The sequence below is a fragment of the Rattus rattus genome, chromosome 1 (assembly GCF_011064425.1).
Source record: "Rattus rattus isolate New Zealand chromosome 1, Rrattus_CSIRO_v1, whole genome shotgun sequence".
NCBI classification, from domain to species: Eukaryota; Metazoa; Chordata; class Mammalia; order Rodentia; family Muridae; genus Rattus; species Rattus rattus.
Window position 1 is genome coordinate 58,817,354 of NC_046154.1, and position 13,350 is coordinate 58,830,703.

The following is a 13,350-nucleotide window of genomic DNA, read 5'->3' on the forward strand; positions in this document are numbered from 1 at the left end:
ACTGAGGTTGGGAGAGACTCACAATACCAACTCTTCAATTCTTAAGGCCTGTAGTTTTCATGAAGTTATATTACTGTTTATAGTGTCCAGAATATTAAGCAACTCTAGACACTTTACCAAAATTCTAAGATAGCGTCAAAGGAGTCAGCAAATGCCCTCACTGTATCTTTAAAGTGGACTTATTTATAAGGGGGTTATAATTTATTGTCCAAAAGTTTAACTTAATGTCTAAATATAAAAATCAGAGATTTAAATGAACCAGCTGCTTCTTAATACAGAGTATGAATTGACGAACTCATGGAAGAGTGAAGCATTGATAACCAAGAGTTAGAGTAAGAATATTGTAGCCCCTTCCAATATAGACACAATCCATCATGTTGGCTTGCCACCCTCCAGATTTTATGCACCACCAACAGCCTCAGTGGACATACACTTTTTTTTTTTTTTTGAACACTTATAGAGGGGGTAAGGGTTCCCAGATACAACCTATGCTTTTTGAACACTATTAATTTTGCTATCTAAAAACGGCCTTCCCTTTGGCCCCATTTAAAATGAAATCAGTCACAACCTGTGATTCTCTGAGGGCTTCTTTGACTTAGGCAGCAGGGAGGTTTGGTATTCCTTAGGAAACACGTTTCTTGGTCCAGTGGTTCCTCTTCCTTTGGGTGTTTCAATTCCTGAGCACTCTCGTGGAGAATGAGAAGACGCTGGCGGCTAGACGTTTGGTCTGTACAGGTGCTAACCAGTAGAGGAGGAAGGCTGCCCTCTGAGCCACCCACTACCACTACCCTTTGGCCACTCCACTTCGCGCAGGCGCGCTCTCCTCCCCCCCCCCCCGCCCCGCCCTCATTGCACCTGCCAGGTCATAAACCTCCGCCCACCCACACCCGCTTCTCCTGGCGGTCCGGCTTTACCCCTCCTTGATTGGCCAAGAGTCCCTGGAGTGCGCCCAATCAGCAGCCCTCCTGTGCGACCTATTCCCGCTCCTCCCGCCCTTCCAGTCTCGCTGGCGTCCAGCTTCTTTGTGACTGGTGCGCGCAGAGGTCACTCAGCTTGCGGAGTGCGATCGGCGGGCGGGGCTGGCTCAGGTGCCGCGGCGCGGGACGGACGCGGTGGGCCAGGGGGCGGTCGCGCCGCGACGTTTGCGGCGTGAGGCTTCGCGCGTGAACGGCGCGGGCGCCGGGCCTGGCCGCCGAGCTCCAGTGGCGGGCGCGGAGGTCGTTGACGCGGGCTCCGGTGGAGGCGCGTCCGTCGCTGTGAGCGCGGCGTCGAGGTTCTCGGACCATGGAGGACCCGCAGCCGCTGCCACAGCCTGAGCTGCCGCTGTGTGACAGCCTCATCATCTGGGTGAGTGTGGTTCCATGCTTGCCGGCGAGGCCACGAGCGGGGCGAGCGGGGCGAGTGGGGCGAGTAGAGCACGGAACCTCCGGCTGCCACGTACGCCTACTCCGCAGCCTTTGCGTCCCAGACTCTGGCTCTCCACGCAGCTACACAGCTCTACCTCTCACAGGTGGCCAGGAGGCGCTGGCAGCCTCGGTTCCCAGAATGCTGTCCATTTGGGCCCACACAGCACCCATGGTGGTGTAGTCACAGCTTCAGAGAGACGACCAAGCTGCCTTTGACGTGGGAGCTTTTTTTTTTTTTTTTTTTTTTTTCTTCTCTTCTTCTCCTTGCCTTCTTAGTACCTTTCCTTGTTTAAAGTAAAAAATAATTGGCATTTTTTGGTTTTTGTTTTGTTTGTTTACGTTTGATCCATGAGCAGGATTTATTAGCTCAGATTGGCTCTGAAGATTTTATCAGTATTCCGGTGAGCAAAATGGTTTCTAACCTGTTGAAATTGCCTTGATATGACAGAACTGTCATCCAGGTGTGATTCCTAATCTTTTGTTGTGCTAGGATAATTGACGCCCTACAAATGGGTGTTGATCTCTCGGATCGCTCAACCCAGTTGTATAATTGTGTGGAGAGCAGTCTGTCTGATTGGAATGTAAGTAGACTGGATCAGGAGGATTACATCCTCCAAGAGATTGCCTAGCCATCTTCTAATTCGAGTACATCCAGAGGACAAATAGGAAAGATCTGAGTGTATGAAATTTGTATTGCACTTTAGACTCTAATAACATGTTTTAAGTAGAGTGCCAGTAGCTAGGATTTCAGGGTTAAAGCATTTAACTCATTGTGGATCTGCATGTTTATTTAAATTACTATTTAGGTTTAGATATTCTATTTAAGATTGTCGGGGAAGAAGGCAGTATTACTTTTAATGATCTGCTTTGTTTAAAAACAAATGTCTAATCATAGGGTGTGTTCCAATTTTGTGCTCTGATCATTTGACTGAAGTAGTAAACTGGATTCTTTATGATGTCACTGACTTCCCTGTGAAGTCACACCAAAGACAAGATTTTCTTAAACTGTACAGCAATATTTCCAAATGTTATGACCCTATCCTTTCTTAAAGTAGTTTAACTTCCTACTTTGTGCTAGGCTCTCAGGAATTACTTTAACTAGCAGAAATGTGTGGAGGAGGAGGAGAAGGAGAAGGAGAAGAAGAAGAAGAAGAAGAAGAAGAAGAAGAAGAAGAAGAAGAAGAAGAAGAAGAAGAAGAAGAAGAAGAAGAAGAAGAAGAAAAGAAGAAGAAGAAGAAGCAGCAGAAGCAGCAGCAGCAGCAACAACCACAAGAACCACCACCAGATAAGGATTTATAGACAACAGAGGGTGGTTGGTTAGCTGTTGCTGTTAGCCTGCAGTCCTCTCCCAGGCTGCTATACACTGGAGAAAATTGAATGGCTGAGAAACAGTTACTGCTTACAATCATGCTGTTCTCCCTGACACTGCCCAGCTTGGTGAAAGCGAATGACCTGGTAGTTGTAGTTCTTTTTAAGAAGCGTCACAGACAGTCTGCTTGCCTCTTCTTGGAACTGAATCATGACTTTCAGGCCCAATATCACCTCCTTCTCTTTGGGTCTTCCTTTAAACTCTGTTCTTCTAGAGCATTGTTCTATCATTTATTTATTGATTTTTTTTTTTTTTTGCTGTTCTAACCCTGTTGAACCTTGATTCCCCCCCCCCACCGAAATAAGGGGTCTCTGCATATGCTGTACCAATGGAGCTGTATCCTCACCTCCTTTTTACTTAGCCTTGAATTCAGGCTGGCTGACAGGCCTTGAGCTTGTGAGACTTCTTATACCTCCCAAGCACTTAGGATTACAGGCTTGTGACAACAGGCATGCTCTTTACAGCATCTTTCAATTAGCCATTTCCTTCATATGCTCACACTTAACTTTTTACTGTTTTAAAAAGAATTGAGGCACACTGTAGCTACTCCATGCTATGGAGTTTTCTCTTTCCCAGTAAAGGTGCAAACTCCCTAACCTTTATACTTCTCATTTCCTTTCTCTGCTCAGCCAATTACATTTGAATTTCTTTACTTTAAAAAAAAAATAAATTATTTTATCTACGTACATTCCAAATGTTGCCCCTTTTCCTGATCCCCTCTCCTAGAATTCTTCACCCCATCCCCCTCCACCTTGCTTTTTAGAGGGTGCTCACCCCCACCCCTCCCCCTTCTTCCCCCAGCAACCCTCATCTTTCCCATCCTTGCAAATCCCCCTTCCCCGACACATCAAGTCTCTACAGGATTAGACACATCATCTTCCACTGAGGGCTGACAAAGCAGTCCTCTGCTACATATGTGCTGGGGGAATTGGACCAGCCCATGTGTGCTCTTTGGTTGGTGGCTTAGTCTCTGGGAGCTCCAGGGGGATTGGGGTGGTTGATACTGTTGGTCTTCCTATTGGGTTGCCATCAGTTTCAGCTCTTTCAATCCTTCCCCATAGAAGTCCCCAACCTCTGTCCAATGGTTGGCTGTAACTATCTGCATCTGTCTCAGTCAGCTGCTGGTAGAGCCTCTCTCAGAGGACAGCCATGCTAGGCTCCTGTATGCAAGTACAACACGGCATCAGTAATAGTGTCAGGGTTTGGTGCCTGTACTTGGGATGTATCTTAAGTGTGCACAGGTCACTGGATGACCTTCCCTTCAGCCTCTGCTCCACTTTTGTCCCTGTATTTCCTTTAGACAGGGTTGAAACTTTTAAAGATGGGAATATGGCCCCATCCAGCCACTGGGGGCCCTGTCTATCTACTGGAGGTGGTCTCTTCCAGTTCTATCTCCTCACTGTTGGGTATTTCAGCTGAGGTCATCCCTATTGAATCCTGGGAGCCCCTCACATTCCAGGTCTCTGGGAATTTCTAGAGGTTCTCTCCCCTCTACTCCCTGCCGTTACATATTTCCATTCATTCTCCTGGCCCTTAACAACTTTTCTCTTGTCTATCCCCATACCTGATCCTGCTCGCTTTTCTCCTCCCTCTCTCATCCAGGTCCCTCCATCCCTCCCTCTGCCTCCTGCTATTATTTTGTTCCCCATTCTAAGTGGGATTGAAGCATCCTCATTTGGGTCTTCCTTTTTCTTAAACTTGCTATGTTTTTTTAGTTGTACCATGAGTATTCTGTACTTTTTGGCTAATATCTGTTTATCAGTGAGTACATACTATGCATGTCCTTTTTGGTCTGGGTTACCTAGCTCAGGATGATATTTTCTAGTTCCATCCATTTGCCTGCAAAATTCATAGTGTCCTCATTTTTCATAGCTGACTAGTATTCCATTGTGTAAATGAACATTTTCTGTATCCATTCTTCAGTTGATGGACATCTGCATTGTTTCCAGCTTGCTACAAATAAGGCTGCTATGAACATAGTGGAGCCTGTGTTCTTGTAGTATGGTATCTATGCACAGGAGTGGTATAGCTGGGACTTCAGGCAGAACTATTTCCAATTTTCTGAGGAACCACCAGAGTGATTTCAGGAGTACCAGTTTGTAATCCCACCAGCAGTGGAGGAGTGTTCTCTTTCTCCACATCCTTTCCAACATGTGCTATCACTTGGGCTTTTGATCTTAGCCATTCTGACTGGTGTGAGGTGAATCTCAGGGTTGTTTTAATTTGCATTTCCCTGATGACTAAGGATGTTGAACATTTCTTTAAGTGCTTCTTGGCCATTCAGGATTCCTCTGTTGAGAATTCTCTATTCTGTACCTCAATTTTTAATTATGTTATTTGGTATTTTGGAGTCTAACTTCTCAAGTTCTTTATATAATGTAGACATTTGTCCTCTATTAGATGTAGGGTTAGTGAAGATTTTTTTTTCCAATCTGTAGGTTGCCTTTTGTCCAGTCGATAGTGTCCTTTGCCTTACAGGTTTGGTTTCATGAGGTTCCATTTGTCAATTTGTCAATTTGTCAATCTTAGGCCTGAGGCATTGGTTTTCTGTTCAGGAAAATTTCCCCTATGCCAATTTGTTTGAGGCTATTTCTCACTTTCTTTTCTATTAGATTCAGTATATCTGGTTTTATTTTGAGGTCCTTGATCCACTTGGACTTGAACTTTGTACAAGGTGATAAATATGAATCACTATGCATTCTTCTGAATGCAGACTGCCAGTTAGATCAGCACCATTTATTGAAGATGCTTACTTTTTTCCACTGTATGGTTTTGGCTTCTTTGTCAAAGATTAAGTGGCCATAGGTGTGTGGGTTATTTCTGGGTCTTCAGTTCTATTTCATTGTCTGTCTCTGTACCAATACCCTTTGGTTTTTATCACTATTACTCGTGAGGTCAGGAATGGTGATTCCCCAGAAGTTTTTATTGTCAAGAATTGTTTTTGCTATCTCTGGGTTTTGGTTTTCCATATGAAATTAAGAATTGCTCTTTCAGTGTTTTTGAAGAATTGTGTTGGAATTTTGTTGAGGATTGCATTGAATCTGTAGATTGCTTTAGGTAAAATGGACATTTTTACAAAGTAAATCCTACTGATACCTGAGTATGAGAGATCTTTCCATCTTCTGAGGTCTTCTTCAATTTCTTTCTTCAGATACTTGAATTTCTTGTGATAACCGATCTTTCACTTGCTTGGTTAGAATCACACCAAGATATTTTATATTATTTGTGACAATTGTAAAGGTTGTTGTTTGCCTAATTTCTTTTTCAGCCTGTTTATTCTTTTTGTAGAGGAAGGCTACTGATTTGTTTGAGTTAATTTTATATCCAGTCACTTTGCTGAAGTTGTTTATCAGGTTTAGGAGTTCTCTGGTGGAAATTTTGGTGTCATTTAAGTATACAATCATATCATCATCAAATAGTGATATTTTGACTTCTTCCTTTCCAATTTGTATCCGTTTGACCTCCTTTTGTTGTCTAATTACTCTAGCTAGACCTTCAAGTACTATATTGAATAGATAGGGAGAGAGTGGGCAGCCTTGTCTAGTCCCTGATTTTAGTGGGAATGCTTCAAGTTTCTCTCCATTTTGTTTGATGTTGGCTACTGATTTTCTGAATATTGCTTTTACTATGTTTAGGTATGGGCCTTGAATTCCTGATCTTTCCAAGACTTTTAAGAAGAAGCAGTTTTGTATTATGCAAAGGCTTTTTCAGCATCTAATGAGATGATCATGTGGTTTTTATCTTTGAGTTTGTTTATATAGTGAATTACGTTGATGGATTTCAGTATATTGAACCATCCCTGCATCCCTATTGAACCATTCCTGTATCCTTCGGATGAAGCCTACTTGATCATGGTAAATGATGGTTTTAATGTGTTCTTGTATTTGTTTTTTGAGAATTTTATTGAATATTTTTTGCATCAATATTCATAAGGGAAATTGGTCTAAAGTTCTCTTTCTTTGTTGGGTCTTTGTGTGGTTTAGGTATCAGAATAACAGTGGCTTGATAGAATAAATTGGGTAGTATTCCTTCTGTTTCAGTTTTGTTGGAATAGTTTGAGGAGTATTGGTATTCAACGTCTGGTAGAATTCTGCACTAAAACCACCTGGCCCTGTGCTAATTTGGATGCTATCTTTGTGCCCACTGGCTAAGGGTTTATCTATCTTGTTGGTTTTCTCAAAGAACCAGCTCCTGGTTTTGTTAATTCTTTGTATCATTCTTTTTGTTTCTAACTGGTCGAATCCACCCTGAGTTTGACTTTTTCCTGCTATCTACTCCTCTTAGGTGTGTTTGCTGCTTTTCTTTCCCCCTAGAGCTTTCAGGTGTGCTATAAAGTTGCTAGTATAGGATTTCTTGAATTTCTTTTTGAGGACACTTAGTACTATAAATTTTCCTCTTAAGACTGCTTTCATTGTATCCTATAAATTTGAAAATGTTGTGCCTTCATTTTCATTGAATTCTAGAAGGTTTTAATTTCTTTCCTAATTTCTTTCTTTATTTCTGCTTTGACCAAGTTATCATTAAAGAGCTGTTCAGTTTCCATAAGTATGTGGGCTTTCTGTTGTTTTTGTTGTTATTGGAATCGGGCCTTAGTCTGTGGTCATCTGATAGAATCACTGGGATTTTTCAATCTTCTTTTATCTGTTGAGGCTTGTTTTGTGTCTGATTATATGATCAGCTTTGAGGAAGGTACCTTGAGGTGCTGAGAAGATAGTATATTCTTTTGTTTTAGGGTGAAATGTTCTATAAATATCTTTTAAATCCATTTGGTTCATAACTGCTGTTAGTTTCACAGTTTCTCTGTTTAGTTTCTGTTTCAATGACCTGTCAATTGGTGAGAGTTGGTTATTGAAGTTCCCACTATTATTGTGTGAGGTTCAATGTGAGATTTAGTAAAGTTTCTTTTATGAATGTAGGTGCCCTTGTATTTAGAGCATAGATGCTCAGAATTGAGACTGCATATTGGTGGATTTTCCTTTAATGAGTTAGAAGTGTTCTTCCCTACCTCTTTTAATTACTTAAGTTTATTTAATTGGATATTAGAATGGCAACTTCAACTTGTTTCTTGGGACTGTTGGCTTGGAAAACTTTTTTCCTCCACTCTTAGGGTTTGTATGATAGCTGTTCAAGATCATCTGACTTTGAGCATCTGAGAAGTCTGGTGTAATTTTGATATGTCTGCATATATACATATACATATACATACACACACACACACACACACACACACACCCTCATTACCTGACCTTTTCCCCTTACCACTTTTAATATTCTTTCTTTGTTCTGTACATTTAGTGTTTTTCTTACATGGTGGGAGGATTTTCTTTTTCTGGCCCAATCTATTTGGTGTTCTATAGGCTTATTGTATGTTTATTGCCATTGCTTTCTTTAGGTTACTGAAGTTTTCTTCTACAATTTTGTTGAAGATGTTTTCTGGCCTTTTGAACTTGGAATCTTCATCTTTCTATTTCTGTTATTCTTAGGTTTTCACTTCCATTGTGCCTCAAATTTCCTGCATGTTTTGAGTTAGGAATGTTTTACCTATTGTATTTTCTTTGACTGGTGTGTTGATATCTTTTATGATATCTTCCTCACCTGAGATTCTCACTTCCATCTCTTGGATTCTGTTGGTAATGCTTGCATTTGTGGTTCCTGATCCCTTTTCTAGGTTGTCCTTCTCCAGTGTTGCCTCCACTCATGATTTCTTTGTTGTTTCTCTTTCCAGTTTTAGGTCTTGGATCATTTTGTTCAATTCCTTCACTTGTTTGATTGTATTCTGTTTTTTTCTAAAGGATATATTTGTTTTTTAAGGGCTTCTACATGTTTGCCTGAGTTTTCCTCGATTTACTCTCCTTAAAGGTCTCTATCAACTTCATGAGATGGGATTTTGGGTCAGAATCTTGCTCTTAAGGTGAGTTAGGGTATCTGGTGCTTTCTGTATTCATTCCTCTGTTGAAGGACATCTGGGTTCTTTCCAGATTCTGGCTATTATAAATAAAGCTGCTATGAACATAATGGAACATGTATTTCAATAAATGGTGTTGGTTCAACTGGCGGTCTGCATATAGAAGAATGCAAATTGACCCTTTCTTATCTCCTTGTACAAAGCTCAAGTCCAAGTAGATAAAGGACCTCCACATCAAACCAGATACACTGAAACTAATAGAAGAGAAAGTGGGGAATAGCCTGGAATACATAGGCACAGGGGAAAGTTTCCTGGTCAGAACACTAATGACTTATTCTCTAAGATCAAGAACCAACAAATGGGACCTCATAAAATTGCAAAGCTTCTGTAAGGCAAAAGACACTGTCAATAGGACAAAAGGGCAACCAACAGATTGGGAAAAGATCTTTACCAATCCTACACCCAATAGAGAGCTAATATCTAATATATACTGGAGACTTTTTATGTTCTCTTTCCTCTACCTATAAATACTCTTTTAGCTCATCGATTGTGGAGATGGAACAACTTGAGGGAGCGTCTTCTCCATGTGAGTTCCAGGAATTGAACTCATGGCAAATTTGGTAGCAGGTGCTATTTTTTTTCCCTGTTGAGCCTTTTCACTGACTCCTATCAGGATTGTTGTGCCTAATATTCTGAGGTTGATCTTTTAAAGCTACTAATCATACCTATTTTATAAAATATTGATGAAAAATTTTTAAGGAATGCATGCAAAGTTAACATGTATATAGAAAATGTGGGCAGATGGTAGCTACAGTGTTGTCCTTTTAAAGGTACCCTCTTGTACTGAAGTCTCTTTCTTCTCCACCCAGTTGCAAAAATTATTGTTTCATATCTCATACAATCCATGTTGCCATGTGTCTTCATGCTGCCCATAGTTTATAAACAGGATGGTTGTTTATAAGCCATATAAGCACATAAGCTGTTCTGTATCTCTATTGGGTCTCTCTCTTCCTTACTGTAACTCCTTAGTGATTGTTAGATGCATAAAAACCACTGGATTTAATGTGCTGGAGATTTGAATTTGTATTTTCATGGTTCGTGAAAACTTAGCTTGTCTAGATTGTGCTAGTAGCCATTGAGCACATAACATTAACCACATAGCAGACACCTGGTCACACGTTCCCTCCTTTTTTTAATTCTCCCAACCATCTTCTGTGGTAGAAACTTTTCCGGTTGTTTCTGATTACATAGTTTTCTTTTCTAAGGATATTATATAGTCCACGCTATAGTCCAAGTCCTTTAACATCCTAACTCCTGCCTGCCTCTTCACTTGCCTTGGTTGACAGTCTTTTCTCATCCACCTTAGTACTGACAATCCAATAATACCGAAGTGTATGCTCTTAAAAATGCTATCTTTTCTCTTGTATCTGTGTGATAAAATACTCACACATCCTGATGCTTCCTTCCTCTGGCCCTTGATTTCAAAGCTTTGCTGTTTAACCCTCATGACCTCCCATCTAGGAACCTTCTAAAGAAGGCTTTCCTAAATTATAAATTTTAATATATTTATTGACTTTTCTTTCAAAAATATTTTATGTATACTGTTATTGTGAAATGATTATGTTGTCTCAATGTGACATGCCATTTTCTCCTTTTCTTAATTTTAATGATAACTACTTTGAGAGAGAATCTGGTGCATTTCCCCTTGTAATCCTGTCAAATCTCAAAATGAACAGAATCATAGTGAGTTATTCTGGAAGAAACTTCTATGATTTTAATAGTTAAATGGCAAACTTGAGGAGAATAAGTGAATAGTGAAGGGGATGAATGTTTATGAAAATGAATTCATAATACATTTTAGAATGGGTAGAGATTAGATTTCTATTAATTTATATGACCCATTTTAGTTTTTACTTTGCTTAATAAATTTTTTCCTATTTTGGATTTGATATTTTGAAAAAGATGTCAGGGCCTGGTGAGATGACTCAGCCATTAAGAGCACTGACTACTCTTCCAGAGGTCCTGAGTTCAATTCCCATCAACCACATGGTGGCTCACAACCATCTGTAATGGGATCTGATGCCTCTTCTGGTGTGTCTGAAGACAGCTACAGTGAACTCCTATATGTATAAAATAAAGAAATTTAAAAAAAAAAGAAAAAGATGTCACTATTCTACATCTTTCTTAAAGTATATATGAACATTTAAAAATTGCATTAATTTTCTTATTTGTTGATTATATTTGCATAATTATTTGCACATGTGATATGGCTGGAGAATGGATGTCAGAGAACAACTTGCAGGAATTGGTTCTCCCCACCTACCAATGTGTGTTCTAGAGGTTGAACACAGGGCACCACATTTAGCAGCAAGAACTTTACCCGCTGAGCCATCTTGTCAGCCTCATGAACACCTTTATAATCAAAATTTGAAATGTTAGCAATAGCTGAAGCCATCCTAGATTGAAGCAACTCAGCCGTTTGTGCTCTGGGGATGATTGTTGGCTAGTTCCTGTTTCCTTTGGAGCTCATTCGTTAAGTATAAGTAGTTTTAGACCTAGCACTTCTATTCTAGCTTTTAGTGTCTAATCAAGTAACTTCGCTGAAATTTTAACTTAGATGTGTTCAGGTATCTCAAAGTTCTTTCTCTGATGTTCTCCTTATAATAGATATGTCTGAGTTTGTATTATTTAGAAGTACTGAATAATTTCATACATTATCATTACTGTGTTTCACTATATTAGGCTTGATTTTATGTAGTAATGTGTTTATTTCTATACAGAATTTACACAGCCATAGAAAAATAGTTTTGCATCTGTAGTTAAACAAAATAAAATCAATTTTGTTGCTTTCTATTTATTCTGTATTGTAAGAATAGTGTAACAATAAGTTGATTTGTTTTGTGTCATTTTAGCTGCAGACATTTAAGACTGCCTCACCCTGTCAAGATGTCAAACAGCTGACTAATGGAGTGACCATGGCACAAGTTCTTCATCAAATGTGAGTAATGACCAAAGTATTGCTCATTACAGTGTGAATCCAGTAACAGCTAGAACACTTATATAAAGGTGATTGAAATTTCATTTTATCCAATGGACATAGGCATTTGGTACCAAGTCATCCTTTCACCTAGGGAACAAGAACAGTTTACTATGTTAGGATCTCTTGCTTGTTTATAAAGATGCATTTAAACCAAACAATTGATAAAAATTCATGTACCATTCTAGAGGAAAAGGCTAAATGAATGATATACTTACCTGCATTTCTTACTGATGTGCATTTTCCTTTTTATATGGAGATTCTTAGAGACTTGGGTATATGAGTGTATACTAAACATTAAAAATTTTGAGTTCAGAATTGGCCATTTGTGCTATTCAGGGTACACTACAATCCAAGTCCCTGGACTATGGAAGGCAAATATCTTTTTTTCCTTTTCTCCATTTTTATTAACTTGGGTATTTCTTATTTACATTTCAATTGTTATTCCCTTTCCCAGTTTCTGGGCCAACATCTCCCCTTCTATATGGGTGTTCCCCTCCCCATCCTCCCCCCATTACCTCCCTCCCTCCAACAATCATGTTCACCGCTGGTTCAGTCTTGGCAGGACCAAGGTCTTCCCCTTCCACTGGTGCTCTTACTAGGCTATTCATTGCTACCTAGGCGGTTGGAGCCCAGGGTCAGTCCATGTATAGTCTTTGGGTAGTGGCTTAGTCCCTGGAAGCTCTGGTTGCTTGGCATTGTTGTTCATATGGGGTCTCGAGCCCCTTCAAGCTCTTCCAGTCCTTTCTCTGATTCCTTCAACGGGGGTCCCGTTCTCAGTTCAGTGGTTTGTTGCTGGCATTCGCCTATGTATTTTCCATATTCTAGCTGTGTCTCTCAGGAGAGATCTACATCCGGTTCCTGTCAGCCTGCACTTCTTTGCTTTATTCATCTTATCCAGTTTGGTGGCTGTATTTGTATGGGCCACATGTGGGGCAGGCTCCGAATGGGTGTTCCTTCAGTCTCTGTTGTAAACTTTGCCTCCATATCCCCTCCTAAGGGGATTCTTCTTCTCCTTTTAAAGAAGGAGTGAAGCATCCGCCTTTTCATCATCCTTCTTGAGTTTCACGTGTCCTGTGCATATAGGGTAATTTGAGCATTTGGGGTAATATCCACTTATCAGTGTATACCATGTGTGTTTTTCTGTGATTGGGTTACCTCACTCAGGATGATATTTTCCAGTTCCATCCATTTGCCTATGAATTTAGTAAAGTCATTGTTTTTGATAGCTGAGTAATATTCCATTGTGTAGATATACCACATTTTCTGTATCCATTCTCTCTTGAAGGGCATCTGGGTTCTTTCCAGCTTCGGGTTATTACAAATAAGACTGCTATGAACATAGTGGAGCATGTGTCTTTGTTGTATGTTGAAGCATCTTTTGGGTATATGCCCAAGAGAGGTATAGCTGGGTCCTCAGGTAGTTCAATGTCCAATTTTTCTGAGGAACCTCCAGACTGATTTCCAGAATGGTTGTACCAGTCTGCAATCCCACCAACAATGGAGGAGTGTTCCTCTTTCTCCACATCCTTGCCCGCATGTGCTGTCACCTGAGTTTTTGATCTTAGCCATTATGATTGTATGAGGTGGAATCTCAGGGTTGTTTTAATTTGCATTTCCCTTCTGACTAAAG

General features: G+C 40.3%; 1 protein-coding gene across 1 annotated transcript in view; it reads left to right on the forward strand.

Annotated features, from left to right (window-relative positions):
• The first annotated feature begins 1,032 nt into the window (after window positions 1–1,032).
• Hook1 (hook microtubule tethering protein 1) overlaps window positions 1,033–13,350 on the forward strand; it is a 51,529-nt gene continuing 39,211 nt past the window's right edge. The window contains 2 exon segments of the mRNA XM_032901918.1: window positions 1,033–1,347; window positions 11,593–11,678. Coding sequence (XP_032757809.1) covers window positions 1,285–1,347; window positions 11,593–11,678 — 149 coding nt within the window. The 5' untranslated portion in view covers window positions 1,033–1,284.